Raw genomic sequence first — 27,347 nt, 5'->3', positions numbered from 1 at the left:
GAGGGAGAAGGAAAAGAAAAGGAAAGGAATGGAGAAGAGAGGAAGGAAGAAGGCAGGGGAGGGGAAAGGGAAGAGACGGGAGGCAGGAAGACTAGGAGGCTCCTGTAACAGGTCAGCCAGGTGATACTAGGGTCCTGCAGTGGGGACAGAAGAAGGAACCGTTCTGAGAAATGTGGAGAATGAAGAGGACTCAGTAGCTGAGGTATGGGACACAAGTGTGTCCACAAGGACATTCTCCTTTACATACTGGGCAGCTCATCTTGTCCTAGAGCACCCCAGTCACTATTAAGCATCTCTCAGGAGCACACTGGGCTTTTCTTGGATGTACAGATTATGTCAAATAATTTAGGAGAATCTCCTGATCACATGAAGAACACACTCATTCCCACTGACCCCCCAAAACATAACAAAGCACCCATGTGTGCTGGGACAGGACCCTCTCCCTCTGTGGGGCAGTGCCCAAATCCCCATGGTTACCATGCCCATATCATCCTCGTTGACACCCTCGGTCTCTTCTACCACGCTGGCAAAGCTGCTGGCACTAGAGGATGATCTGGAGAAATCTTTCAGAGCCTCAGCCTTCTGGATGGCCATCTCTGCCCTGCCAACACACATTATGAGGCTGTCAGTATTCTCTTGTCCCAGGTCCCACATGTAACACTTGGTTCCAGCCCACCCTTACTCCCCCACCACAATAAACTGGCCCCAGGCACCTATTTCCCAAGTCCTCCCATTTCCTCATTTCCTTCCTATCCCTGGCACCTACAAATACTCAGAAAGTGAGTACTACCCTTGGGGGTGCAGTCTAGAATGGAAAAGATCTCCATTCCCCCTTCCCCCAGTACAGTCGGATTGGGACACCTGTTCCAGATCATGGTACTTCAGATCATTGCTCACAAGACTCTGGACTGGAAGGGAGACACCGGGAAAACTCAGGAGTAGCTTTCACTAGAAAGGGTCAATGGGATGCTTTACCAAAGGTAGAGAAATGAACAGGACCCCAAAAGGGGATCCTGATTTTCTAAAATAGGAAGAAAACAAGAGTCTTCTAACAACAGGCTAATGAAGCTGATTTGCTCCAACAGAAAATTTGAGAGATGGGTATTGAACATCTATAAAAATGGGGGGGATTACAAAAAGTCCCCAGGACAGGAGAGGGGACTAAATTGGTATATGTGAGAAATATTGCTGATAAAACTTCTGCTAAAGTACCATCTACTATTCTTATGGGGCAAATGGATTTGATGATAAGACATTTAGAAAGATTCAGAAATTCAGTGTCAACTTGACAAGAGGTCGCCATCAGTGACTGGACACAGGTGCTGTTGAATATTTTTGTTATTTACTTGTTAAAGATAGAATTGTTGTGCTTGTTAAGTCTGTAGATGGAAGTGACCCAAAGCTAGGAGGAACAGTTGACACAGTGGACAACAGAGGCTCCTAAAGGCTCTTAAGAGGTTGGGGCCAAAGGCATTGAACACATCAGTGTGACAACACTCCTTAGTGTGGACTGAAACAGATTCCAAAGTAATCTATGGGAAAGATTTAATAAAACACATAAAAATTAAATAGAACATAGATATTAAATTTTAAAACTATGTTAACATATAGTCTATAGGGAGTATTATGTACGATTTAGTGCCCCCCCCAGTTCTATATGAGTTTAACACCACTGGTTTAGAACAATGGGCTGACTCTAATAGGTAACACTGGTGCTAGAATTAGGAAGACCTGAGTTCAAGTTCTGATTCAAATCTTATTAGCTATGTGAATCTGGGCAAGTCACTTAACCCTCTTATCCTCAGTTTCCTCATCTGTAAAATGAGTTGGAAAAGAAAATGGTAAATCACTCCACTGTCTTTGCCAAGAAAACCCCAAATGAGGCCATGAAGAGTTGGACACAACTAATCAACTAAACAACAAAAATAAGATGACATTCAATAGGGAAAACTGTAAAGTCATACATTTTAGAAGACCTGAGTTCAAATCCAGTCACGGATTTACAGCTGTGTGACCCTGGACAAGTCACTTAGCCCTGATTGTCTTTTTTTTAAATTTTTATTTATTTAAGACAATGGGGTTATGTGACTTGCCCAAGGCCACACAGTTAGGTCATTATTAAGTGTCTGAGGTCAGATTTGAACTCAGGTCCTCTTGACTCCAGTGCTAGTGCTCTTTCCACTGCATCACCTAGCTTAAAGATCTATTTTTAAAAAGAGAACTGCAAGCTCAGTATGAGTCAACAGGTTGAGATAGCAGGTAAAAAGGCTAGTGCAAGTTGGGGCTCCTTTAAAGAGAGGTGGGAAAAAGTGAGAGCCCCACTGTCCTCCACTTCGGTCAGCTCACACCTGGAGCAGTGTGGGGAGCACACAGTTTAGGGAGGACTCTGATAAGCCAGGGGATTGGCCAAAGGGCCTGGGGCTGTTTATGTGGCCAGAGATTGAGAGAGGGGAACAGGAAAGTCTTCCAGAATTCCAAAGGCTCTGGGGGGGGGGGAGCAGACTTTTTCTGTTGGGTCCAGAGGGTAGAACTAGGAACAACCAGGGTAGAATCTGCAGAGGGCAGTTCAAAACTCCAGGGAAGGAAAAGTTTCTTAACAATTAGCCTTCTCCCAAAGTAGAACAGGAGGTGTTGAGTCCCCCATGGGGGGTTTTTGAATAAAGATATGAATGATCATTTTGTTGAATAGATTGGAGAAGAGATGGCTTCTCAGGAAGGAGATGGACTACATAGCTTCTTGGAAGGAGACACAAACCCCAGCCTTGTGATAGGAAAAGTCCCAGATAGAGTGTGGACACCAACCTGTTTTTGGTGGTGGGCATCTCTGGGGAGCTTTGATTGGAGGAATTCTCAGACTTGGGCTCCTGGGAGACATGCCCGCTGTCTGGGGTCTTCTGGCCAGCAGGTGGGCTCTCTCTTCGGGGTACACGGGGACAGCGGGGTGACTCGGCATCAGGTCTGATATGGGGAAGGGCAACATGAACAGGAAGAGCCCTGGGGGACACTTGCCCCAAGAGATACTTCCAGCCACCAGCACCTGAGTCAAACTGAGGTCAACCAACGGACTCTAGAGTCCTTGCCTTCCCTTGGTCCTCCTGCACCATCCTCCACCCCAATCAGTGTCTGGCTGGCAAGAAGATGGCAAAAGTTGGGGATAGGGATCTGTGAAAGCATGAAGCACCTCCCCCTCCTTTCTACTTGGCTCTTCTGAGGTTTGTGGAGAGGGAGGCGCAATGGACCCCAAACTAATGGGCTCTAGAGAACACCAAAGAGCTCATGGTACCTGAGAGATGTCTTTGGGAGGATGGAGGAAGAGGTATGTTGCTGAGGCAGGGGAGACATGGGGAGGAGGGAGAGTTAGAGGGAAAAGAGAAAGGGGAAGGAGAGGGAGAGAAGAAACAGGAAAAATCAAAGGACTTGGGTTCAAATTCAATCTCTTCTATGTGTGACCTTGGACAAGTCTCAACCTCTCTGGGACTCAGTTTCTCCCTCTATAAAATAAGGATGGGATGACCCCTGATAGAATGGAACAACAAGAACTCTGAGGTCCCTTCAAGCTCTAAGTATGGATCCCAGGACAAGATTTTAGTAGGGAGTAGTGAGAGGACCCAGAACAACGATCTGTGGAGGGAATAATAATAACAGTAATAATAACGGCTCACATTTATAAGATGCTTTATAATTTACTTACCTCACAGTCAACCCTATTAGGCAAGAAAGGCAAATATTCCCATTTTAGAAGGAAGGAAATTAAGGTGCATAGAGAGTAAGTGACTTGCCCAAGGTCACCTGGAAACTTGAACCCTAGGCCTGCTGACTCCAAATCCAGAGTTCCAATAGTCAGAGGAAGATGGAGAGAAGATGAGAGAAGAGTTGCAATGTGAAGAAGTGAGAAGGGCAGGGGATGTGGAAAGAGTTAATAGGATTAGCAGAATGACAAAGAAGATGAGAGGAGCAGCAGAGGGGGCCAAGGCCCTGAGGACCCACCTCTTCTCCTGCACCTCCTGGATGTTCTCGATGCCAATGGCACTACTCCGACGGGAGCCGAAGGGGCCGGACTTCTTCCTGGTGGGGCTCTTCCCAGGTACAATCAGCGACTGCAGAGAGAAGTTGAGGCTCAGGATCTGTCCCACACTCCCCAAATGCTGGTTAGGCAGAGGTGGGCATCCCCTGTCCCCTCTCCGTGCCCACCAGCCCCACTTCTAGGGGCAGAGATCACCAACTGGCAGGTGGAGCCGATAGTCTCCCTGGTCAGGACTCCCCAGGGCCCGCTCCATTCTTAAGGCTAGGATTCTGAGGGCATTCTCAAAGGGAGGGACCCTCCTAGTCCCCAAGAGAGGAGGAGCCCGAGAGGGCTGGACAAACCCTGCCCTGAAGGAGGAAGAAAGTGAATGGGAGGACCAAGGGGACAGTCCTCAGACACCATTTGATTCAAACTCATTCATTTTAGAAATGAGAAAACTGAGACTCATTTGCCAAAGCCAAAGAGACTGTAAATGGCGAAGGTGGGTCTTGATGCCAGATTCAGTCTGACCTGACAGCTCATTTCTCTCACATAATACTCAACTACAGAAGCCCATTTTGCTGATGGGAACACTGAGGCTCAAAGAGAAAAAAAAATAGCAATGGTTAGAACCTAGTCCTCTTTTAGGGGTAAAAGAGAATCTGAGAGAGACCAAGAAGCTCTTAGGTAAATTCCTGCATCAGTGGATGGGAGCTGATAGGACTGTGAATCTGTCTCCTCATGCCTCCCCATTGCCACTTTTGCCCTCCCTTCCCCAACAATTGTGGACCCCACCTGGGGAAGAGAGACTCGCCCTCCCTCTCTGCCCCATAGCAGCCCAGTCCCTCCATGGAGCCTCCGGGCCATGGCAGGCAGAGGCTTCAGCCCCAGCAGCTGAAAAACAAACCCCACTCTCTCCCATTCATCCCCACCACCCCCCAGTCCCCAGTCCCCAGCCCTGCTCCCCGGCACTTTCTGGCCAGAAGGATGCAGAACAGACAGACATGGCAGATGTGGGCAAGAGTCGTGCTGACGCAGAACGGGAGTCAATGCTGTGCCCTCTCCCCATCACACACACACACACCATCAGAGCCCCAATCATGCCACTACCACTGCCCCAGGGTGGGGGGGGGGTAAGGGGCAGGGACCTTGGGCCTGGGACAGTGGGCAGCATCAGCCACACCAGGGCATTCTCAGACCTTTAGTCCCCACCCCCAGGAGCCCTACTCCCTCTTGTTTGGGAGTGCTCCTAAAGATGCCATGCTGGAGGGGGCATCCAGGACCAAGTGGGCAGAGGGGAGGGGAGGGGGAGCTGGAGGGGAGGGCCTGGAACCTGGGTCAGCTCATGCTCTGGGAAGATGGGAGGCAGGAGCAGGAATCAGCAGGTGGTGGTGGCAGCGAGGAGTGCCCAGGCTGATGAGAAATAAGAGCATCAGGGACAGGCTCAGGCATGGGCAGAGGCAATATTGGGGGCGCTGGTCCCTAGGACACTTGAAATAGGCTGGTTTGGGAATCCCAGATACCAGAGACCAGACAAGGCCAACAAGAGAGTCCCCAGGAGTCCAGTCTTCTCTCCCAAGCCCCTCGCTGGCCTCTGGTAGGTTGGAGCGGCCAGGGTCGCATCCTGCTAAGCCATCCCCAATCCCGCTCACCTCAAGAGGCCCTGGCAATGAAGGAGCGCCAGCCTCACCCACCACTCAAGAGACCAGCAGGAAGAGGGCAGCAGGAAGCCCATCCCCAATACAACCTCAGTCCCCCACAAACAAAAGAGCTACATGCAATAGCCAGCAGCCGGCCCAGCCGCGGAGGTGGCGGCAGCACCGGTTACGACAACCTCTTCTATGGTTCCTATGCCTATGGCGCTGCCCCGACGTCCGAATCTACTGGAGTTTTTCCCCGGGACAAGCAATGACTGGCAAGCGGGCAGAGGAGACAGAGAGAGCCAGGGGGCAGAGAGAAGGAGAAAGAGTGAGGCAAGAATAGGAGAGAAGAGCCAGAGAAGTGAGGGGAAGGGAAAAAAGAAAAGAGAAGGAGTAAGGGAAATAGATTTGAAAAAAGAGAAAAAGAAGACAGGAAGGGGAAAGGAAGAAATCAAAGATGAAAGAGAAGGAGAAGAGAAGAGAAGAGAAGAGAAGAGAAGAGAAGAGAAGAGAAGAGAAGAGAAGAGAAGAGAAGAGAAGAGAAGAGAAGAGAAGAGAATCATGCAGAAACAAAAGAAAACAAAACAAAACAAAAACAAAAACAAAACATGGTTTGGTTACTGCCCCCAAGTCCCCCTCAGGCCTGGCCCCACTGCCCTAGTGCTCCCCCATCCCAGCTAATGGGGGGCTAGACTAGGGCCATTCACAGGGGCTTTTGCTGAGCATAGGGAAGGCTCGAAGCAGCTGGGGTGTGGGATGCTAGGATGAAGCAGAGCATCTTCTTGCAGTAGTAGCCCAGAAGTCTGGAACAATCTACCCACTCCCTGGGCCCTCAGTGTGGGAGAAGGGCTGTGCCTCCCCTCTGGCCAGGGACCCTAACCCGCCGGCTTCTCTAGGTGCCCAGAGCTTGGATTGCTAGGGAAAATGGCAATGGTTTGGGCCTTAAAGCCTAAAGGAATATGGGTGCCTCCTTCCAACCCCCTCACCACAGGGCATCCAGAGGGCAAAATTAGGGGCATATTCAAAGAGAACAGGCAGGATGACTAAGTAAGGTTATGGACACCCTTAAGAGACCCTCTTTAGGAGGGACAGCCAAGGGTGGGAGGGCCAGTAGGACAGGGCAGAGGAAAAGAGATCTGCCATCTCTGCCATGGCTAATGCATGGATGGGTTAGGGGTGGGGAGGTGGGGTGGGAACAACCCTAGAGACCTGTCCTAAGTAGGAAAAGCAACTAGACTTGCTGGCCCTGGGCCCTCTCCCTCTTCCCCAGCTCCCTGAAATGGGGCATAGAGCACACAGGCCCAGAGCTGACAACCTGCCAGGGAAGAAGTCTGTTGGGGAGGGGGAGGGAGATCAGGGAGGGGAGGGCAGCAAGAGGTGTGAGAGGAGGCTGGTGAGCTGATAGGAGCCACAGCCCAACCTGGAGGGCAGGATGGAGGAGAAGGTGAGGAGGGGCAGGGAGGACCTGGGAGGGGAGGGAGAGGAAAAGGCGGTGGAGGAAAGGAGAAATGGGGAAGGAAGAAGGGTGGTGGAAGAGGAAGGAGAGATACTAAGGGCCTAGGAAGGTGCCAGTCTGCAGGAGAACTCACTATGCCAGCTGCTTTCACCAGGTCGGGGTTGTTGGGGCCAAAGCTCCCGCTGTGGCTGGTGGACACTGTGTTTGCCTTTTTGTTGCTGAGGCCCATGGCATCCATAGACTGACTGCGACTTCGGATCACACGCTGGGGAAAGAAAAACAGGGGCCTTCAGGCTGCCAGTACCCCACTCCAGGGGCTGAGGGAGAAAGAGAACAGAATGACCTGCAACTTTAGAGAAGTACCAGCAGTCAGGAAAGCTGGGCTCCAGTCCTAGCAAGAACTTTGCTGGGTGACCTTGGGCAAGTCATTTAACTCAGAACTCTTATCTTCTACTATAAAATTAGGGAACCGGGTTCAATCATCTCAGCTCCAATATCCCACATTCTAAGATCCCCTCCCAGCTCTGACATCCTGTGTTCTAAGGGCCCTCCCAGCTCTGACATTTTCTTTTCCAATGGTCCTCCCAGTCTGTGTTATCAGGTCAGATCAGGGCTGGGAGGGGTCAGGATCCAGAATGTTCTAGAAACTGACATCTCAGGCAATGGCTCAGCTTTCCCATCTCCCCCAGTCTCTGTCTCTTCGGGCATTATGGTTCTAACAGGAACAGGGTAGGACCCAGGTGTCCCTGGGTATGCCTGTACTCTTCCTCTTCCTCCTCCTCTCCACTCCCAGCCCACCAAACACTTCAGAGAACTGGCTCCAGGAGTCCCAAGGGACAAGAGATGGTTTTCACTGTTCTCCTGCTCTGGCCTCATCCTTATCTCTCACAATGGCTGGTTCATGACCCTCAAGACGCCTTTGAGTCCCCAAACCCCTCTCTGGGAGGGAGGCAGAACTGAGATGACTTATCCCCTTTAAGGAATGAGGGAACTCAGGGAGGTCCAGACGGGTCAAGGGTCCTGCCTGAGACGTGTCAAAAGCAAACTTAGGAGCCAAGACTTTCTCCTCTTAACTTTCTCTTCTTTGTAGAAACAGTCATTTGATCCATCACCTCCACGTTTAGATTTTCAGACAGAGTCCCAAGCTGACGCCTCTCCTCTTCCTCCTCCTCCTCCCTCGGCCCATCATTCCCAATTAACCCAATCCTTTGCTTCAGCATCTACTGGCTCCATGGGATCGCCCCTTCTGCCAGCCTTCACTCAGAGCTCCCTGTCCCAAGGGGAGTTTGGTCTGGGAGGAAGGTCCAGGAAGGGGTGATGTGCTGAGCCCTGGGACTGGAGGGAGGCAAGGAGGCTGAGTCCCCTCCATCCAGCCTCTAAGGAGAAGGGGCTGGGGGGAAGGATATTTCCCCACCCAAGAGACTAAAAACAGAGTCTAGGCTTTGACATCTCATCACTGGTTCTGCTCCTAAGCCACGGGACTTAGAAATCACAGACTCCTAGGTACAGCTGTCCACAAACTACAGGACCCACCCTCGACCACAGACCCTCCCCTGAACCCCAGGCTCCACCCTCATATCCTTGGCCCCACCCATATAATCCAGACTCCACTCCACATTACGGACTCTAGCCCTGTCCTAGGCTCTGCCCCCAAGTCCTGGGCTCCACCAGAGTCTCCCAGACACTACCCTCAGGACTTGCCCACAAGGCCCAGGCTCTTTACCTTGAAGGACTCAAAGAAGCCGCCACTGCCTCCTCCTCCATTTTCCATCTTGTCTTCATCTCCGCCCAGGCCCATCATGGACTGGCTGTGAATGTGCAGCTCCTCATAGAGGGTCTCAAGGAGGGCAGCCCTGGTCCGCTCCTTTGGGGATGAACAGGGTCATTAAGGGAAGAAGGTCAGAGGGGGAATATACTCTTCTTCTTCCTATAGACTAGAACTATGTCTTTGAAGCCAACTGGGGGAGTATATATATATATATATATATATATACATATATATACATATATATATATAATATACATATATAGATAGATAGAAAGATAGATAGATATATGTCTATATATATATATGTATATGTATATATATCCTTCAATTACTCCTACAGTCTTAGTTCTACAGTCAGGAAGAACATCAAGGAACATCTAATCTGGCCTGATCATTTTACATACGAGGAAACAAAGACTCAGAAAGATTAAAGATTAAATAATCTGCCCAAGGTGATACACCTACATGGAGTGGGGTAGGGATATGAACTTGAATCTTGGCTTCAAATGGATCATCCTTTTTTTTTTCTTGGCCCCAATAAAAATGCAAACATCTCTAGGAGAAACACTCAAGTTGGTCAAACTTTCCCAACCTTTCACAAGCCTACATTCTATTCTAGAGGTCTTTCTAGCTCTGAAATTCTCTTTTCTAAGCTCTCTTTTTTCTAGGAAGCAGAATTTGGCAGGAAGGCACAGAAGAGCTAGGTATCCCAAAGGATCCCTCTAAAATGCACTTTCCTTATGCTTGCTGAGTTGAGATGTCTATTGGCTTGCATGTCCTTTCACAGGGCAGTATGGTAGGATCGGAGTCAAGAGCCCTGGAGTCAAGAGTTCCAAACCTAGTTCTGCTGTGTGGTCTGGGGCACATCCCCTTAGCTTGCCAAGTCTGAAATTCTTCATTCAAAAATGAGGAAAGTGAACAGCTAGGTAGTGCAATGGACAGAGCACTAGCCCTGGAGTCAGGAGGAACTGAGTTCAAATCCAGCGTCAGACATTTAATAATTGCCTAGCTGTGTGGCCTTGGGCAAGCCGCTTAACCCCATTGCCTTCAATAAATGATAAAATAATTAAATAAAAATAAATAAATAAATTAGCATGAGCTAGCATGAGGTCACTCCCCTACTGAAGAACCTGCATTGGCTCCCTTCTGCTAAGAACCACTGTTCCAATCCATTTAACCTTGGTTCATATTGTGTTCCTTTCTCTCTTCCCTAGCTAGTCCTCTTGCCACCTGGCCCTTGGTCCCTGAGCCCTTGAGGGCAGGGTCTGTCAAGTCTTCCTCTCTTATAACTTGAGCAGATCCCAGCACAGGGCTAGACACATCACTAGGGCTCAGGAAAGAGATGTGAAGTGATTTGTTATGATTCACAGCAGGGAGAGAGGGTGGTCTATGGAGGGAGAAAGAGGAGGGTCCTGAAGGGAGAGGCTGAAGGTTCCTCACACAACCTCTACGATTTGGTACACGACCAGTCTTGACTTCAGGGATGGATCGGAGGCAAAAAGGATATAGACAGGAGAGTCTGGTGCTCAGCTGAGGACCCCAAGATGTTGCCTCAATTTCTCCTGCATATGACAAGCTGCCCTTCTTTCCTGGTCCCCCACCCATAAATCCTTCCTGTTCCAAGCCGCTCATCACCTTCCCACCAGCTGACACAATCCCTGTCCCTTTCCTCTCCAGGGTCTCTCCCTTCCAGCACTCTCAGTCCCAAGGCCTTGGCCCCCCACTATCACCCAAACCCTAGCCTCTCCTAGCCCAGACTGGGGGCTGGACTCTTCCGGAGATAAGCCTCTCACCTCCAATTTGGCAAACTTTTCTGCCTTATAGCAGGCGTATTCTGCATTTATCAGTTTTGTCAGCAAGAATTCCTGGAATTCCGGGCCCTGTGGACCCCATAGAGAGGGAAGGGGGGAGGGAGGGAGAGAGGAGAGAGATTGGTTAGCTGAACAGAGCATGGACCTCATTCCAGAGCAAAGGAGACTGGGAGGTGGGGGTGGGGAGACCGATAGGAAGGGGGGACCACGTGGGCAGGAGAACGCACCAGGTACTGGAAACTGAAGGGGAAGTGGAGAGGAGGCCCACACCGAGGAATGCATGGGCCCCAGGATGCTATCAGGGAGCTTAAGGTGATGCTTCCAGGCCAGGGAAAACCAGTCGCTGCCTCTGGTCATGGCCCCCTCCCCACCTTGCTCTCTTGTATACAACCCAGGACCTCGGAATTCACAGTGACCCATCCGATCCAGCTGCCTCCTGAGATACTTCATGAAGGCCCTGACACAGGGAATGAACAGCTCAAGCTTCCACAGGTATTAAAAAAAACACCTTGGAGAGGTACCTGAGTGGTGCAGTGGATAGAGCACCAGTCCTGGAATCAGGAGGACTGAGCTCAAATCTGACCTCAGGCACTTAATAATTACCTAACTGTGTGGCCTTGGGCAAGTCACCTAACCCTCCACTGCTTTGCAAAAAACAAAAACACAAAAAAAGCATATTGGAAATCCCACAGTCTTTGGGTTCCTCCACCTCTACCCCATGGGGGTACCAGCATTGCCATGGAAAGTCATGGGGCCTGGGGCACAGAGAAAAAGATATCACCTTCCAGTCCTGGCCCCCAACACACCCAATAAAAAGAGAACAGAGAAAGGGCAAGAGAAAGTTGAGCATTCTTGTCCTCCTCACCTTCCTGAAGATGGCAGGGTCCGGAAGCGGGGGCCCAAAGAAGGGCACGTCATCCCTGGCAGTCACAGACACCTGGGGGGAGAGCAACCCCTCAGTCTAGGTCCCCTCCCCAACAGAGACCCCTTTGAATAAGAACTTGAGATTAACTCAATCAACTGTGAACCAGAGAATGGGAGGTTGTCAAAGATGGTGAAGTGTTGCATTCTTTATTCTCCTCATTGGGGCAGGGGAAGACCCAAGGAGCAGGGGTTGAAAAGGGAAGGCCTGGGAGTTGGGGAAACCTTATGGGGGAAAAAGTGAGGTAAATTCAGAACTACAGATTGTAGCTGGGAGAATCCTTAGAACATTAAGAGCTGGGAGGACCCCTAGAACATAGGATGTCAGAGCTGGGAGGGTCCTTAGAACACAGAATGGTAAAGATGGGAGAGACTTTAGAACACAGAATGGCAAAAGTGAGAGGGATCTTAGGGATCACCTAATTCAATTCTTCCATTATATAAATTGGAAAAATGAGACCCGTGACTTACCTAAAGTCACAAAGAAAGTGAGTAGCCAAGCCAGGACTTGGACCCCGATCTCATCCGTTCCCTGCCCTAACCCAGGCAGAGTCCCTGGGTCCCTCATGGAGCCTCCTCACCTTGTAAAGGGGCCCATCGGGGCCAGCATCCTCGGCCTGCACCACCACATAGGCATGTAGGAAGTTGGAAGCAATCATATCGGGCACAAAGGGTGTGTTCTCATCCTGGAAGACCACGGCCACGATGTCATTCCCAATGTGCCGTTTCCTCTGTAACTGAGAACAGGGCCCCCACGGCCCCTGAGTTGGGAGCCACAGGGGGAGCAAAGAGAAGGATCCTCCTGCAGCTCCAGGCTCACAAAGGGTAGCCCTAGCTGGGCGAGGGGGCAAATGGGGAAAGATAAGGGTTTGATGCTAGAGAGTCAAAGGATAAGACTAGAACAAAATTCAAGATGGAACAATTTTCTTCCCTGAGAACTTCTTTGATTTTCTCCAGAAACTAGAAGAAAAAAATCTTCCTCCTTAAAAATGTTTATAACCCAAATATGATCACTTTAAGAATAAATTCATCATAATACTTAATTACACACAATAATAACTTACAAAGGAGCTGTGATTATGTATCATGGAGATTCCCAGTACAAGATCTCCCTCCACCAAACTTAATTTGTAAAAGGGTCAGAGGTGAGATTTGAACCCAGCATTCTGAGTCTGGCATTCCGCTCCACTGTGGTTGTGCCCACAGTCACACTGCTAATAAGTGACAGATCAAGGACAGAGAACAGCCGATTCTGGTGCAAAGGTCTTTCCACTGAACTCCCTTCCCTGGAACCAAGTCACAAAAATCACAGAACAACAAAACTGGAAGGAACCTCAAAACACAAAATATTGGAACCAAAAAATGTCAGAGTTGGGAAGGTCCTTTGGACAGAGATTTAGGTCAGAAGGAGACTTCCAAGACCAACAATCCAATCCTCTCAATTCGCAGATAGAAACCTAGAGAATGAAGCTGTTTGCTGACAAGCTTATACAGTGCATTATATCACATTATTTTCACTTTCCAAACCAAAAGGATGATTTTCCATCAATGTGATTTAAAAAAAGAAAATAGCCCACTTTAGTGTTTTCTGCAAACTAACTCATTGATCCTTATTTTAAAATGCCCAGAAATATTACATCTGTCCGTAAAGGGCCCGGAGAAGGCTGAGGTGCCCAGGGTCATGTTTTACCTGTTGGGCATCCCCCTCTGTGTAGGGTAATTTGGTTGACACATGGAACATAATCTCCTTGTTTCGAAAGTTGCAGTAGACCGACTCTGTCCCCGTCTGCCCGTGAGTCACGTCCAAGCCACCTCGGAACCTGCCATCCAGAGACACCACCCCACTGGCTTAGCTGTATGTCATAGCTAGGCTGACTCCTGGCCCTCAGAACCCCACCTAGGCCAGAATGGAGGTCTCTACTCCCCGAGGGTCCTCCCTCCCAATTTACTCCTTAGCCTCCCCCAATCCAAATCCATTACCCAACCCCTCCTCCATTGTCTTCTCCCAAGAATCACAGAATGTTGGAGCCAGAAGGGATATTAGAGATGAACTGGTTGGATCTGTTCATTTTAGAGATGAGGAGACAGAGGGAAGTTACTCACCCAAGGTCACACAGTGAGTTAAGAGACAGGGCCAGAACAACTCACCCCTTAAAGTCCTGTAGTTTGACCTTCTGACCCAAGAATTCGAGGAACTCCACGAAAGCAGGGCTCTCCTCATTGGTGCTAAACAACTCCTCCTCAGAGGTCTGCGGGTACATGGGGCTGGGGTTGTGGGGCCGGCCGACCCCAGGCAGCATCCATCCTTCTTCCCTCCCACCTCCTTTAGCCCTCCTCCCCTTCCACCCCTCCCCCCCAAAAAAAACACACACAACAGGCCAGTATCCCCCAAGATCAGAGAAGCTGGGCTGGGTAAGCCTGGAGGTTTCTGGGTCACCCCCACAACCCAATAGGGAGCTCCATGGAACCTCTAGGGAAGTAAAGAGACAGCCATTTACCAGAGTAGGAGCATGGGCTGAGAGTTGGGGGAGGCCTAGGCTCTAGTCCCAGCTCTCCCAATGACTCACTGTGTGACCTTGGGCAAGTCATTAGCCTCATCTATAAAATGAGGGGATGGGGGAGGGCTGGATTAGATGATGTCTAAGGTCCTTTCTGGTTCTCACAGTCTATGATCTAAGATGGGAGGCAATGGGACGGACCCAGCAGTTGGAGAATCCTGGAGTCTCTGGGTTGGTCACCTGCCCTGGGGGGTGGTGAGGGTAGGTCTCCCCAGGTATTGGCGGGAGGTTGATTCAGCAAAGTCCAGGGAGCCCCACCTGCCCGAGTTTCTGGTAAATGACCCCAAACTTGAAGTTATTGCTGATGACGTGTTCATCGAAGGTGACGATGAGGCGGGAGGCCTAGGGAAAAGAGACAGTCAGTGTGTGTCCTCCGAGAAGTTGTCCTTCCTGACATGCTTGCCATGGTCAACCTCATCTCTTACACTTTGCTCAAACCACTCTTTTCTCCCTGAAACCCCCTCCATCTCTCCTTCTTCCTGGCCAAGTTCTTCAAGGTCCAGTTTGAGGGCCTTCAAGGCCTCATCCCTCCATCTATCCCTAAGCAAGAATCTCCTCTACTCTATCTCCAACAGCCAATCATTCTTTCTACATTGCAGGAAGACCTCCAGAGGGGAAATCTCTACCTCAAGGGGCTGGTCACTTGACTTTAGGATAGCTCTACTGGGGGAGAAGTTTCTCCTTCTATGGAATAGAAATTTTTCTCCTGGCAGCTGTCTCACTTTTCCCATGTTCTAATTCTTAGTTCTGCTCTCTGGAGCAACCACATCTCTTCATTCTCTCTTCTCAGAGCTCTAATTGCAACTGAAGTCTGGACTCTCATTTTTAGCATTCAAGTATCTTGCCTAGTATTTTTGGTTCCCTTGCTAATGTCTCACCACATTGGCTGACATTCTCCTGAAGAAAAGAAATGTGTCCTTTTCTGTCATTTTATATTCAATGTTATAAAATCCCTTCCAGTTCCAACATTCTTGTCTAAAATCATTTTCTGCTCTAGGGGTTCCTTCTAGCTCCTACATTCTATTCTAGAGTCCTTTCTAGCTCTGATATTCTCTGTTCTAAGATTCCTTCTAGTTATGACAGTTTATGTTCTAGGTTTTTCTCAGCTCTGACATGCTATGTTCTAAGATCCCTTCAGTTCTGACATTCTGTGTCCTAGATTTCTCCCACTTCCGACATGCTATGTTCTAAGATCGCTTCAATTCTGACATTCTATGTCCTAGGTCCCTCTCAATTCTGATGTGCTATGTTCTAAGATCTCTTCCAGTGCTGACATTTGGTGTTCTAGGTCCCTCCCACTTCTGACATGCTATGTTCTAAGCTCCCTTTAGCGCTGACATTTTATGTTCTAGATTTCTCTCGGTTCTGACATGCTATATCCTGAGATCCCTTCAGCTCTGACATTCTCTATTCTTTCAACTAGGACATTTAATTTCTAGAGTCTGTGACTATGAGGAGCTTCCTTTTTGGGCCTCCTCCTATTCACAAAATCAGAGCCAATTTTCCTCCTTGATGAATCTTTTTTCTCAGATAGAATTTTGGAGTCCTCCTAGACAGAAACCCTTCTGTGATGCTCAGAGCTTGCTAAACTGGCAAGAGAGGCCTGGATAGCAACTGGAGGCATATTTCCAGAAGAACATTTCTTTGCCTTTCCTACCCCATCCTCCCCCATAGATACAATCTAAGCTGAGAGGCCTGGTGTCAGGGCTCTGGGGTCACTCAGTCCCTTCTTATCACTATCTTCCTCCCCCAATATTGAGAATCCCAGGAAGTTGACTATTTGCCCAGAGGAGGCTGGGTTTCAGGGACATGATGCTTCCCAATATTAACAGAGTTGAGGGGCCTCTCCTGACCCCAGTATATCAGACAGCTCAGCTCCCACTCCCCAGCAATGAGGATAGGACCCCAATAGTCAGTCCTACCTTGGGGTAAAGCACTGGGTAGAATCGATCCACATTCACGTCCTCACACACCAGCTGCAAGGAGAAGATAAGGGAGAACCTGAGGGCTGGGCCCTGAGCAGAGGAGGCCAGGGGGATCGAGGGGGCTGGACAGGGTTTGGAGGCCTTCCTCCATGAGATGAGCTGGTTCAGAACATTAGAGAGAATTCAAGTAGGGATCTGTGGGCTGAGACTGGCCAGAGCTGAGGACAAAGGCTGACCCAAGGGTTCCCCTTAGCCAGGGCTAGAGGCAAATCTGGAGCAATATGTGGGGTCCAGGGCCTGAACAGAGCAGTTATAACGAGCTGCAAGAGTGGGTACAAGCATAGAGATGGGGGCTTGTGTGGATATGGAGGGAAGTGAAAATGTGTGAGACTGCATGTAAGAATGTGAGGTGGGGGAGGATATATGGGTTTATAATGTCTGAGCAGCCAAACCACCAAGAACTCGGAGATTGGGGAGTGGGTATGTTCAAGCACATCTCCGGGGCGGGTTAAACATGGAGGGACATGCAGGAATAGGCAGGAGGAACAGGGAACCCCCCCAGCCTAATCCCCCATGGTCAGAATCTGAAGTAGCCCTAGAGAATCAGGAGGCAGGGAGGTCAAACCTTTGCCATCTGGACTACGTTGGGGAATTCTGTGAGGCAGGAGATGGGGATGACATCATGGTAGGTCCTACACTTCGTCCTGGGGGGAGAGAACAGGGCAGAGTGAAGGAACAAAAAGGAAGGGCTGACCTATTTGTTGGAAAAGGGGGCCCAGAAAGGGATAGAAGAATAGATTGGATGGAACACAGTGTAGTGAAGGGAAGACTAGCTTGGGAGTCCCAAGTTCTGCATTCAAATCCCATAGTACAATAATCTCTCTGGGTAACTTTGGCATTTCCCTGTGGGATGCCTCAGTTCCCCCTCTGTAAAATGAATGAGTGGGGCTCCTGATTTCTCAGGTGTAGGCCTAATATTTCATGACTTCCCATCCCACCCCCTAGCCTAAATGGGCCTCCCCCCACCCCAGGCCTCATCATCCAGGGCCCCTAGCTCACCTGAGCAGCAACCTGAGGTGTTCTTGATCTCCAATTACATCATACTTGAGCGAGAACACGAGATGGCCCAGGGCAGAGTCCAGGGCATAGTAGTTGAAGTGTTCCTGGGATAAGGAAAACAGAGAGAGGAAAAAGGAGGGTGAATCAGATCAAGAACCTCCCTATCCATATGCGCTCCACTTCTTCCTAGGGTTTCAGAGCTAGTAAACACTCCAGGGATCATCTGACTCACACCAGCATTCCCAATAATCAGCCATGCAGCTTCCACTTGATGCCTTTCAATGACAGGGAGTTAGTTCACTACCTCTCATTCCCCATGATGTCAAAACATCCTAGGACTAGATTGAAACCTGGAAAACTCCCTCCTCCAGCCCCCTCTCTTTCACAAATGAGGAAAATGAGGCCCAGGGAGGGCTCAACATGTAAGGGATAGGACATGGTGAAACAAAGACCAACATGAAATAGACCCTGCCCTCGGGGAGTTTATTTCCTATCAGAAGAGGTCATATATTAACTATCAAAATTATCTTGAACCCATCTTGTTTCTATCTGGTTGTTGGCAGCATGCTGTCTCCTCTTTTAGACAGTTGAGTTCATTCATTTTTCAGTTGTTTGATTCTTCATGACCCCATTTGTGGTTTTCTGAGCAAAGATAATGGAGTGGTGTCACATTTCCCCCTCCAGCTCATTTTCAAAATAAGGAAACTAAAGCAATAGGACAAAATGACTTGCTCAGGGTCACACATCTACTGTCTGAGGCTGGATTTGAACTCAAGTCCTCCTGACTCCGGGGCTGGTGTTGTATCTGCTGTGTTACCTAGATGCCCCCTCCCCATGCTGTCACCCCCCAACACACACACACACACACACACACACACACACACACACACACACACACACATTTTTAATGTTAGAGTTGAAAACAGCTTTTGATTTCAGTTAGTGCAATTTCTGCCTCATTTTACAGATCTGGAAGCTAAGGGCCAAGGATGGGTATGACTTAGATTTAGATTTAGAACCGGAACAGAGATCACCTAGTTCAGACCCCTTATTTTATGGGCAAGGGCTTGGTGAAGTTAAGTGACTTTCAGTGGCAGAGCCAGCAGCCCAGGCCTGCCAATGCCAATCCAGTCTGACTCCAAGGAATCTTCTCCCTCCACCCCCACAGTTTCAGGGTACCTACTGAGAAGGCATCACAGGGCTTTAATAATGAATCATCTCCTAATTATTTCTGTGTGTCTCGTCACTGTGACTGGTTGGCTGGGTCCTTCCCTGTGGCCAGGGGCAGAGTTGGACACACAGTAGGCTCGCAGGCAAGTCTTGGAGATCACCAATGAACCTGTCACTTGCAGGGCCCCAAAGCCCAACCCAGTGAGGTGCGGCCCTAGCATATGACTTAGAGGAAGTTAAACAGGTCCCAAACAAACAGGGAGGCATATGGAGCTAATGTCTGGCCTCCCAAGGAGGGAGAGATGCTGAAAGGGGCGGGTGGGCAGGCAGAAGGTTCCTAAGGGGGCGGCGTCATTCCCAGTGGCAATGGATGCACCAGAAGGAGCCCCCAATCCCAGGAGGCCAGCCCAAAGGCAGGGATCTGGGAGTGGGAGCCCTGGGCTCCACACCTCCCTAAGCCCGCCCAGCCCAGCCCAGCCCAGCGAGCACAGCCGGCTTCCCTGGCCAACGCCCACCCCAGGAATCATCCGGAAGTGAGTTCCTGTTTAAACATGAACTTCTCTGTAGGCATGGAGCAGGGGAGTGTCCTAGGATGATAGGATTCAGATCTAGAAGGAAGCTTAGAGGTCATCTTGTCCAGGACACTCATTTTACAGAAGGATAAACTGAGGCACAGAAGTTGCTGCCTTTGGCCATAGAAGTAACATTAGCAGAAAAGATATTTTAATATAGGCCATCTGATTCCAAATCCAGTGCTCCTGAGGGATAAGGGAGATTTCCCTGTCCCCCTCCTCTGATACCCCCTTTCCCCTCCCCCACCATCTTCTGCCAGCACAAGGTGCTGAGGAGGCCTGGACTGTTCTAAGGAGAAGGATACTTTGCTCAAAGAGCAGGTCTTTTCAAAGATTGAGCTCAAGGACCTAAATGGGGCTACCCACTTCCTTCCCAGGAGTTACAATGGGTCACGTCCCAGGTAAGGGGTGGGGAGAAACCTACAGAAGTAGGGAATGGGGTGGGCGGGCTTAGAATCTCGTGATGTGGGCTCACCTGCTGCCTTGGCATCAACATTGGTGAGCCCAAGGTCATCATGTCCTCTCTCTTCCCCATCCCCCACCACCTCCACTCTATCCCAAGCTGAGCCTGGTATGTGTCTGCACAATCCTCACAACCCTCCACCCAGGGTAAGGACATGACTCCTGATCTCACCCCATCCCACTCCTCTGGACAGGATCTCGTCTGGACTATCCAAAACCTGGAAGGTCCTCCCTCTTCCTCTCTACTCATTTAAATACTTTGAACACAAGCTCAAGGACCATCTAGAAGAGGTTCTTAGAATGTGGAATGGTAGAACATCCACTGTCCAAGTTTGAAGCTGCCTTAGAATAGAGAATGTTAGAACTGGGAGGGTCCTTAGAACACATGCCAGAGTTGGGAGAAAGCCCGAAATGATGAATGTTGGAGCCAGAAGGGAGTTTAAGAGAATGTCAAGTCTTATCCCTCCCTCTTACAATTGAGGTCTTGTGAGATGGAGTGATTTGATCATGACCACTCAACTCAGAAAATCAGAGACTTAGATTTGAACCCAGCTCTTTGGACTCCATCTAACAGTGGTGCCTTCTTGAAAGGTCCCTTTCCTCTTCAGCCTGCTCAGGTTACTTCCAAGCCAAACATCCTCAGTTCTCCTTTTATGAGATGCCCAGTCAAACATGACCTGTGTGGCCTTGGACAAGTCACTTCCTTTCCCTCAGTTCCCTCATCCATAAAATAATCAAGCTAAACATAACGGCTCTCAAGTGCCTTCCAGCTCTAAATGTCTGCCAATACTCAGGATAGAGTGGAGGGGAGAGAGAGAGAGAGAGAGAGAGAGAGAACAAACAAGATGCCCTCTTTGGGGTAGCATTTGTTTTCTTGGCCACCAATTCACACCATTGGCTCATGCCCAGTTCACCCAAGAACCCCTCCTGAAGAAGTCACAATCAGAATGAGCCTGGATGAATTCCCCACCCTGTACCCTCCAGAGCTGTTCCTGTTCTGTGGAAGCTACCTCTGAGGTCCATGCCCCCGTGGCCCAAAGGGAACACCACCAGGACACCTCACAAGGCAACATCTCAGAAGGTCAATGTCCCCTCTCCCCCACCTCCACCCTAACCTGGGCAGCCAGTCGTGCCATTCCCAGGAAAGCTGCTGCCTCTCAATTAATTGGTGGACAGGAAGGCAGGTTCTCAGGTAGCCCTGAGGCCAGCTAGCTCACCTTGCCTAAGAAATACTTCCGGTAGAGCCGGGCGGTGTGGTTACACTCCAGCTTCACTTTAGACGTTGGGGACTGGAGTTGCTCAGTCTCTGGGATGTTGCTGAGCTCATGATTGGTGCCTTCAATCCAATAACCTCCAAACTGAGGCAGCAGGATGAGCGGGAAGGGCCCTTCACGCCCCAGGACCTGGAAGAGGAGTTGGGGTAAAAGAGTCAGTGACCAGTCAAAGGTCTGACTGTATACAGCATCACTCCCTGGAGCCAACAGTATCCATGACTTTGGACTTGGAGTCAGGAAAACTTGGGGTTCAAATCCTAATCCAGGTACTTACTAGGTATGCGAGCTTTGGACTGAGCCCTGGTTTCCCTAATTGTAAATTGGGGGTACTAATGGCTCCTACTTCACAGAGCACTTTTTAGTTTCAAGTAGGGTAACAGATGCAAAGAATCTTGAAGAGCTAAGGCTAGGCGAGTTCTCACTGTCATTACTTATTGGGATAATAATACCTCAGGCTTCTAAAGTGCATTACAAAGGGCTTTCCTGGCAGCAATCCCATGAGTTAGTTTGTTATTAGAATTCATTCTTATTTTATATTATTTAATTGTTATTAAATAGTATTATCTTTATACTAGAGATGAGCAAACCACAGCTTGGAAAGAAATGATTTGTCCAGTCATTAAGCTAGGACTTCAATTTAGGTCTTCTGACTAAGGAATACTGATTCTTTCCCCTTCCCTATACTTCCTTTCAACTTGGGTATGCTTCCTTGGATTGTCCAGCCCACAGGCTATTCATGGTATTGCCCACAATTCCCTGGGACTGAACCCCCCCCCCCAACCCAAGAATTCCTTTTCAGTGGCATCCCAGCAAAGGACCTGAGAAATCTTGCCTATTTCCTTCCCTGCATCCCCAGTGGTGCCTCTATAAAGGGAAGAGATGTCATAGTGAGAGGCATCCAGAAGGACCAATAAAATGGAAAAGAAGGTTGGTTTCTGGAAACCCTTGATCTATCTCTCAAAGGAGATCTCAGTCTGAAGAGTCTATTCGCTTTGTTGCTAATCCTTTATCCAAATTGAACTGACTACCAATGAGTAGTCCCCAAAGTTCTGTCTAGACCCTCTTCTCTATGCTGTCTAGCTGGGTGATCTTATCTGCCCCCTAAGGTTTAGCTCTCCTCACCATGCAGATGATTCCCAGGTCTATTCATGTAGCCCTGGCCTCCAGTTTCACATCCACAGTTGTCTCCTGTACATCTGGATGGTCCTTCAAATATCTTAAGCCTAACAACCAAAGTGATCTTTTTCAAACCTTCCCCCTTTCCAACTACCCTACTAGTGCACAGAATCTCTATTTATTCAAAATTCTTCGTCGCTCCCATATACTTCAGAAACAATCTGCTTCAAAATCTTCACATTTTAAAATTTCACAAAATCTCTTCCCCTTCTCTCCCCTCACATCACCATCACTAAGCTTGGGACCTCACCACCACTCATCAGATCTATTGAGTCAATCTTTTAAAAGATCTTCCCTGCCCCCATCACCACTACCACCATCAAGGTTCTTCCTTTTCCAACCTATCCTCCATACAGTCACCAAAGAGATTTTTCAAAAGTGGAGGTCTACAGAAAAACACTGTAACCCTAATAGCAACATGGGGGGAATGATCAACCTTGATGGACTCACTCATTCCATCAGTGGAACAATCAGGGACAATTTGGGGCTGTCTATGATGGAGAATACCATCTGTATCCAGAGAAACAACTGTGGAGTTTGAACATAGACCAAGGACTATTACCTTTAATTTAGGGGAAAAAAACCTGATATCTTATTGTCTGATCTTATACTTTATGTTTCTTCCTTGGGGATATGGTTTCTCTCTCATCACACTCAATCTGGATCAGTGTATACCATGGAAACAATGTAAAGACTGGCAAATTGCCTTCTTTTGGGGGGTGGGTGGAGGGAAGTAAGATTAGGGAGAAAATTGTAAAACTCAAAATAAATAAAATCTTTAAAATTTAAAAAAAAAGTGGAGGTGTAGTCATGTCATCCTCCCTCCTCATTTAAGATCCAGCGGCTTCTTAGTTCCTCCAGGATCAAATATAAATTTTTCTGTTTGGTATTTTTAAAAAAACTTCAAAATATGTCATTTCCTACATTTCCTGACTTGTTACACATTACTTCCCCTATGAACCAGTTACACTGGCCTCCTTGGATTTCTTCAAACATGTCACATCATCTCCCATCTTCTCACCTTTGCCTCTCATGCCTGGAGTGACCTGCCTCTTATCTTCCTTGACTTTCTTCAAGACATCTTAAATCCCACTTTCTACAGGAGAACTTTCCCAGTCCTCCACCCCCATCCTCACGTTGCTATGACTCTGAGATCTGCCCTCTATGTATCTTATATTGATCTAGTTATTATTACAACTCCTTTGTTAGAATGGAAGTTCCCTGAGGATAAAGGTAATTTAATCTTTTTCTCTGTAGCCCCAATTCTTGTCTGGCACATAATAAATGCTCACTGCCTAACTGGAATTGGTTTAACTGTTGTTTTGCTTTCCATGGGTCATCCAGCCTCTGTAAGGTCTCAAGACCTTTAAACCCATGATTCTTCCCCCCAAAGCTGTGGAGTTCACATGGGAATTCCCATTTCCTAGGCATCCCCCCCAGGCTTAGCATTCACATCCCTATCACTTCCACCTTTTAGAACATCTAGGTGATGCTCTAGAACTAGTATCTCTTAGAATCTCCAGCCATCATACCCTTTGATTCAGCAATACCACCTTTCTAGGTCTGTATCCTGAAGATATCATAAAAAAAGGGTAAAAAATCCACAGGTACCAAAATATTTATCAGGATTTCAGAAAAGACTGCAAAGATTTTCATAAACTGATACTGAGTGAAGTAGAAAGCACCAGAAGAACTCTAACAGAAGAGCAACATTGTGTGATGATCAACTGTGATGGACTTGTTCATTTTGGCAGTAAAAATAATCAAAGGCAATTCTATAAAAGAAACTATAAAGCTTAATATCTTCAATGTTGGGGGTGGCTAGGTGGTGTAGTGGATAAAGCACCAGCCTTGGAGTCAGGAGTACCTGGGTTCAAATCTGATCTTACACACTTAATTACCTAGCTGTATGGCCTTGGGCAAGCCACTTAACCCCATTTGCCTTGCAAAAAACTAAAATATATATACATATATATATATATATCTTCACTTTTTAAAAGTTGTTTATGTATTTTTTCTCTAATGTTTTTCCCAATTCAATTTGATTCTCCTTTCACAACATGATTAAAATATATATATATATATATTAGATTTTTGCAAGGCAATGGGGTTAAGTGGCTTGCCCAAGGCCACACAGCTAGGTAATTATTAAGTGTCTGAGGCCGGATTTGAACTCAGGTACTCCTGACTCCAGGCTGGTGCTCTATCCACTGTGCCACCTAGCCGCCCTGAAATAGATATATTTTAACATAGTTATACATGTACAACCTTTATTAGATGACTTTCTATCTGGTGAAGGAGGGAGAAAAATGTGAAGCTCAAAATCTTACAAAAAAAAGATTGTTGCATGTAGTTGGAAAAATAAATTTGAAAAAATATATAAAAATAAATTTAAAAAAAGAGAGGGGAAAAATAATCTCTAGTCATTTCTTTATGGGACCTTTCCTGATTTCCAACCCTCTTCTTTATACAGTTTGTATACACCTGTACTTTCAGTAGTGTGTAAGCTCCTTGAGGGCAAATATCATTTCATTTTTATCTCTATGTGTTCTTCAAATAGCACAAAGCCTGGACCAAAGTAACACTAGAATCAACACTTGACAAATGAACAAAAGCCAGATCTGCCAGTCATACCCCAACAGGAAAAGGGAGATAAGAATGATTTGGAGACCACAAAGTCTGGGTCTGCGACCTCTGAGTTTGGGGTGTGGCCCAGGTATCTGGTGATTTTTCTTCCTCCTGAGGGAGTACAGTACTGGCTAATAGCTGCTAGGGATTCACAGCTGAGAGGGTCTGAACTTCCAAGGGAGTGAGAGGTCATGGAGGGTGGGTGGAAGGGGAGAGGAGCTATCTTGGATTACCTCATGGACACTGGGATACGGGATGTAATCCTCTTCTGTCTGGAAAACACAAACAAGCCGAAAGTGAAATAGACTTACTAGCTGTAAGCCTTCCATCTTTGATGGTCCAAGGGATGTTAAAAACATCTTATTATCAATAATTGATTCGTCTGTCCTTGCCAAAACCAAGGAGAAAGGGGGATGAGGGGAAGGGAGGGGACAAGAAATATCTCTCCCCTTTAACAGGTTCAAGGAGTGGCATGGATTTGCCCAAGGTTATATAGGAAGGGGAAAGTAGAGTTAAGCTCAGATCCCAGATCCCTTTGTGCAGGAGAAGTTACATGGGGTGGAAAGGATGGTCACAGACAAAGTCAGATTACTGACAGTCTGACCTTCTTTCCATCAGCTCTGTAGAGCCATAGCCTAGTGCTCAGGCTCACCACACCCCTAACCAGATGGATGGCAAAAGTTGGCATATCCTTAGAGTCACCCAGGATAGGACACTGCCTCAGAGACCTGGCTTTTGGGATCAGTTTCTTATAACTCAGGTGATCATGGGGTCAGGTTTTGGGTAGGCCATTATCCCCCAGGGAGTCATCGCACAAGGGATTCCCTTTATTGGAGCAGGAACAAATAGAGTTAAGGGTGATCTTGGCCCTTGGAGACCTGGATTCAAGTCTCCCCATAATAGATAAGAAGTTTGAAAAGCTCTTGGAATAAAGAGGGTCAGCTGGGAGAAGTCTTGGAACATGGAAAGACAGTTTAAAAACATTAAAGACTTAACTCCCAATGCTCTTGGAATAGAATTAGAAGCAGGCAGATAAATATGGTCCATCTGCTTAAAGAAATACCTCCCTACTCCCGCTCCCTAGTGCCCAAAGAAACCCACAAATACTATAGAGGTCAATAGTCTGATGAGATGGGCCAAGGGAGAGGTAGTGGCAGGGGTGGTAAAGAGTCCCTTGCAAGGGTCAAGACCCTGAGGTCCAGGGAAGTATTTGCCTTGGATAGGAATAGGTTATGATACACTCCTCCTCCCTGCCCTCATCCTCAAACACACATTTACACAGGAAGGACGGTGACTTACTTTGAGAGGTGGTGGGAAGGAGCATCTTTGTTCATCCATCCTGCTTCCCTGCAAAGATAAGAATTACCAGTCATGATCCTGGCAGTCTTTCCAAATGGAGAGCTCTCAACTTGTTCAAACACACTGATCGGGCATCTCTGAGTATTGTCAGTGAATAGACCCACATACTGTGAAAGCTAGGAGGTTCCTTAGAACACAGGATGTTAGAATTGAGAGAGGTCTTAGGACACCGAATGTCAGAGCTGAGAGAGGCCTTAGAACAGGGAATGTCAATGCTAAGCATTAGAACACCGAATGTCAGAGATGGGAAGGCCTTAAAACAGAGAAATGTCAGAAGTGGGGGAGGGGCTTAGACTAGAGAATGTCAGAGGTGGGAGAAATTCTCTCATGCTAAATAACAAAAACTGAGGTCCAGAGTGGGGATCAAGTATCCCAAAGTCGCATTGTCTACTGGTGCTCAGCATCCAGTCTAATATCCTTTCACTATACACAATGCAAAAAATAATAGAATTTTTCCTTGTGCCCTCCAAGGAAAGGACCAGGATAAAGAAGTGGAAATTACAGGGAGTTAGATTTGGGTTCTTCTGAGGGGAGACTAATATACCAATGAAAGTTCTGCAGAAAAAGACTAGGCTGCTTTCACAAGCAGAGAGCTCTCTATTCTAGGGAGTATTCAACCAGAGGTTAGATATTAAGGTTCTTGGAGAGGGGAGTCATATCTCAGCTAGGAGTCCAGTTAGATAAACTCAGAGGTCCTGCCTTTGCTGGGATGCTTTCTTTTCATGGGGGTCCAGTGGAAGACACCTTGGTTTACAGACAAGAAGAACTGGCCTTTTATCAGAATGGAGGTGGGAACCAAGAAATTAGGCCCTGGAACCCACCAGAGTGCTGTGGGCACTGCTCAGGGAGGGGGCATGGTTCCCCCTCCCCTGCTACAGGGGGATGCTGCTGTCTCTTCCCAACAGGACATGAGGAGGCCTGGGGATCTAGGCTGAGAATAGTATTAAAGCAGGATGTCTAGGTTCCCCGCTCTTGTCATCATCCACCCCTAGAGAGAGCATCCCAAAGTAGATTCAAAAGGCCAGTCACTCACCTGCATCTTCTCAATCATCTCAAACAAGTCTGAGTTCTGCAAGAGAGAAAACAGGAGAGAAGGAAGGGTCAGGTCAAGAATCTTAGGTGGTGCAGTAGATAGAGCAATGACCATGGAGTCAAGAGGGACTGAGTTCAAATCTGACCTCAGACACTTAATAATTGCCTAGCTATGTGACCTTGGGCAAGTCACTTAACCCCACTGCTTTAAATAAAATAAAATGAAAAGAAAATCAAGGGTTCCCAGATCTAGAACTGGCCAAGACCTCAGAGACCACCTGCTCCAACTCCTTACTTTACACATGAGGCTCAAGGAAACAGTGATTTGCCCAAAGGAACATAGTGAGTAAGTGTAAAGGCTGGAAAAGAATTCAGGTCCTCTATCTCCAGATGCAGGGCTTTTTCCCCTATGCTACTTGGCTTGGCCCACCTCTTCTCTGGACCCTTCAAGTTCCCCCTTATCCAGAGGGGGACAACAGCCACAATGGCTGCCAGAGGCTCTGAGATGCTGCGATGGGATGAGCTGCCCATCT

The 27,347-nt window shown here is 48.0% G+C and overlaps 1 protein-coding gene across 10 annotated transcripts in view; it reads right to left on the bottom strand.

Annotated features, from left to right (window-relative positions):
* The window catches only part of RAP1GAP (RAP1 GTPase activating protein), a 96,105-nt gene that overhangs the window by 5,075 nt on the left and 63,683 nt on the right, over positions 1–27,347 (bottom strand). For 8 of the 10 annotated variants that reach the window (XM_074218194.1, XM_074218198.1, XM_074218195.1 and 5 more), the window contains 19 exons: positions 26,816–26,851; positions 25,723–25,770; positions 24,657–24,695; positions 20,563–20,748; positions 17,142–17,245; positions 16,708–16,786; positions 16,080–16,133; positions 14,416–14,499; positions 13,748–13,848; positions 13,290–13,419; positions 12,181–12,336; positions 11,544–11,615; positions 10,661–10,747; positions 8,823–8,963; positions 7,233–7,364; positions 5,838–5,915; positions 3,988–4,097; positions 2,803–2,958; positions 478–601 (listed from right to left, as the gene is read on the bottom strand). In XM_074218194.1, the coding sequence (XP_074074295.1) occupies positions 478–601; positions 2,803–2,958; positions 3,988–4,097; positions 5,838–5,915; positions 7,233–7,364; positions 8,823–8,963; positions 10,661–10,747; positions 11,544–11,615; positions 12,181–12,336; positions 13,290–13,419; positions 13,748–13,848; positions 14,416–14,499; positions 16,080–16,133; positions 16,708–16,786; positions 17,142–17,245; positions 20,563–20,748; positions 24,657–24,695; positions 25,723–25,770; positions 26,816–26,851 (1,917 nt within the window). The remainder of the gene's footprint in view (positions 1–477; positions 602–2,802; positions 2,959–3,987; positions 4,098–5,837; positions 5,916–7,232; positions 7,365–8,822; positions 8,964–10,660; positions 10,748–11,543; positions 11,616–12,180; positions 12,337–13,289; positions 13,420–13,747; positions 13,849–14,415; positions 14,500–16,079; positions 16,134–16,707; positions 16,787–17,141; positions 17,246–20,562; positions 20,749–24,656; positions 24,696–25,722; positions 25,771–26,815; positions 26,852–27,347) is intronic. The other 2 variants (XM_074218199.1, XM_074218201.1) reach the window with 1 other exon arrangement.

This window comes from Macrotis lagotis, chromosome 1 (genome assembly GCF_037893015.1).
Source record: "Macrotis lagotis isolate mMagLag1 chromosome 1, bilby.v1.9.chrom.fasta, whole genome shotgun sequence".
Lineage (NCBI taxonomy): Eukaryota > Metazoa > Chordata > Mammalia > Peramelemorphia > Peramelidae > Macrotis > Macrotis lagotis.
This window is presented reverse-complemented; position numbering and strand designations above follow the sequence as displayed.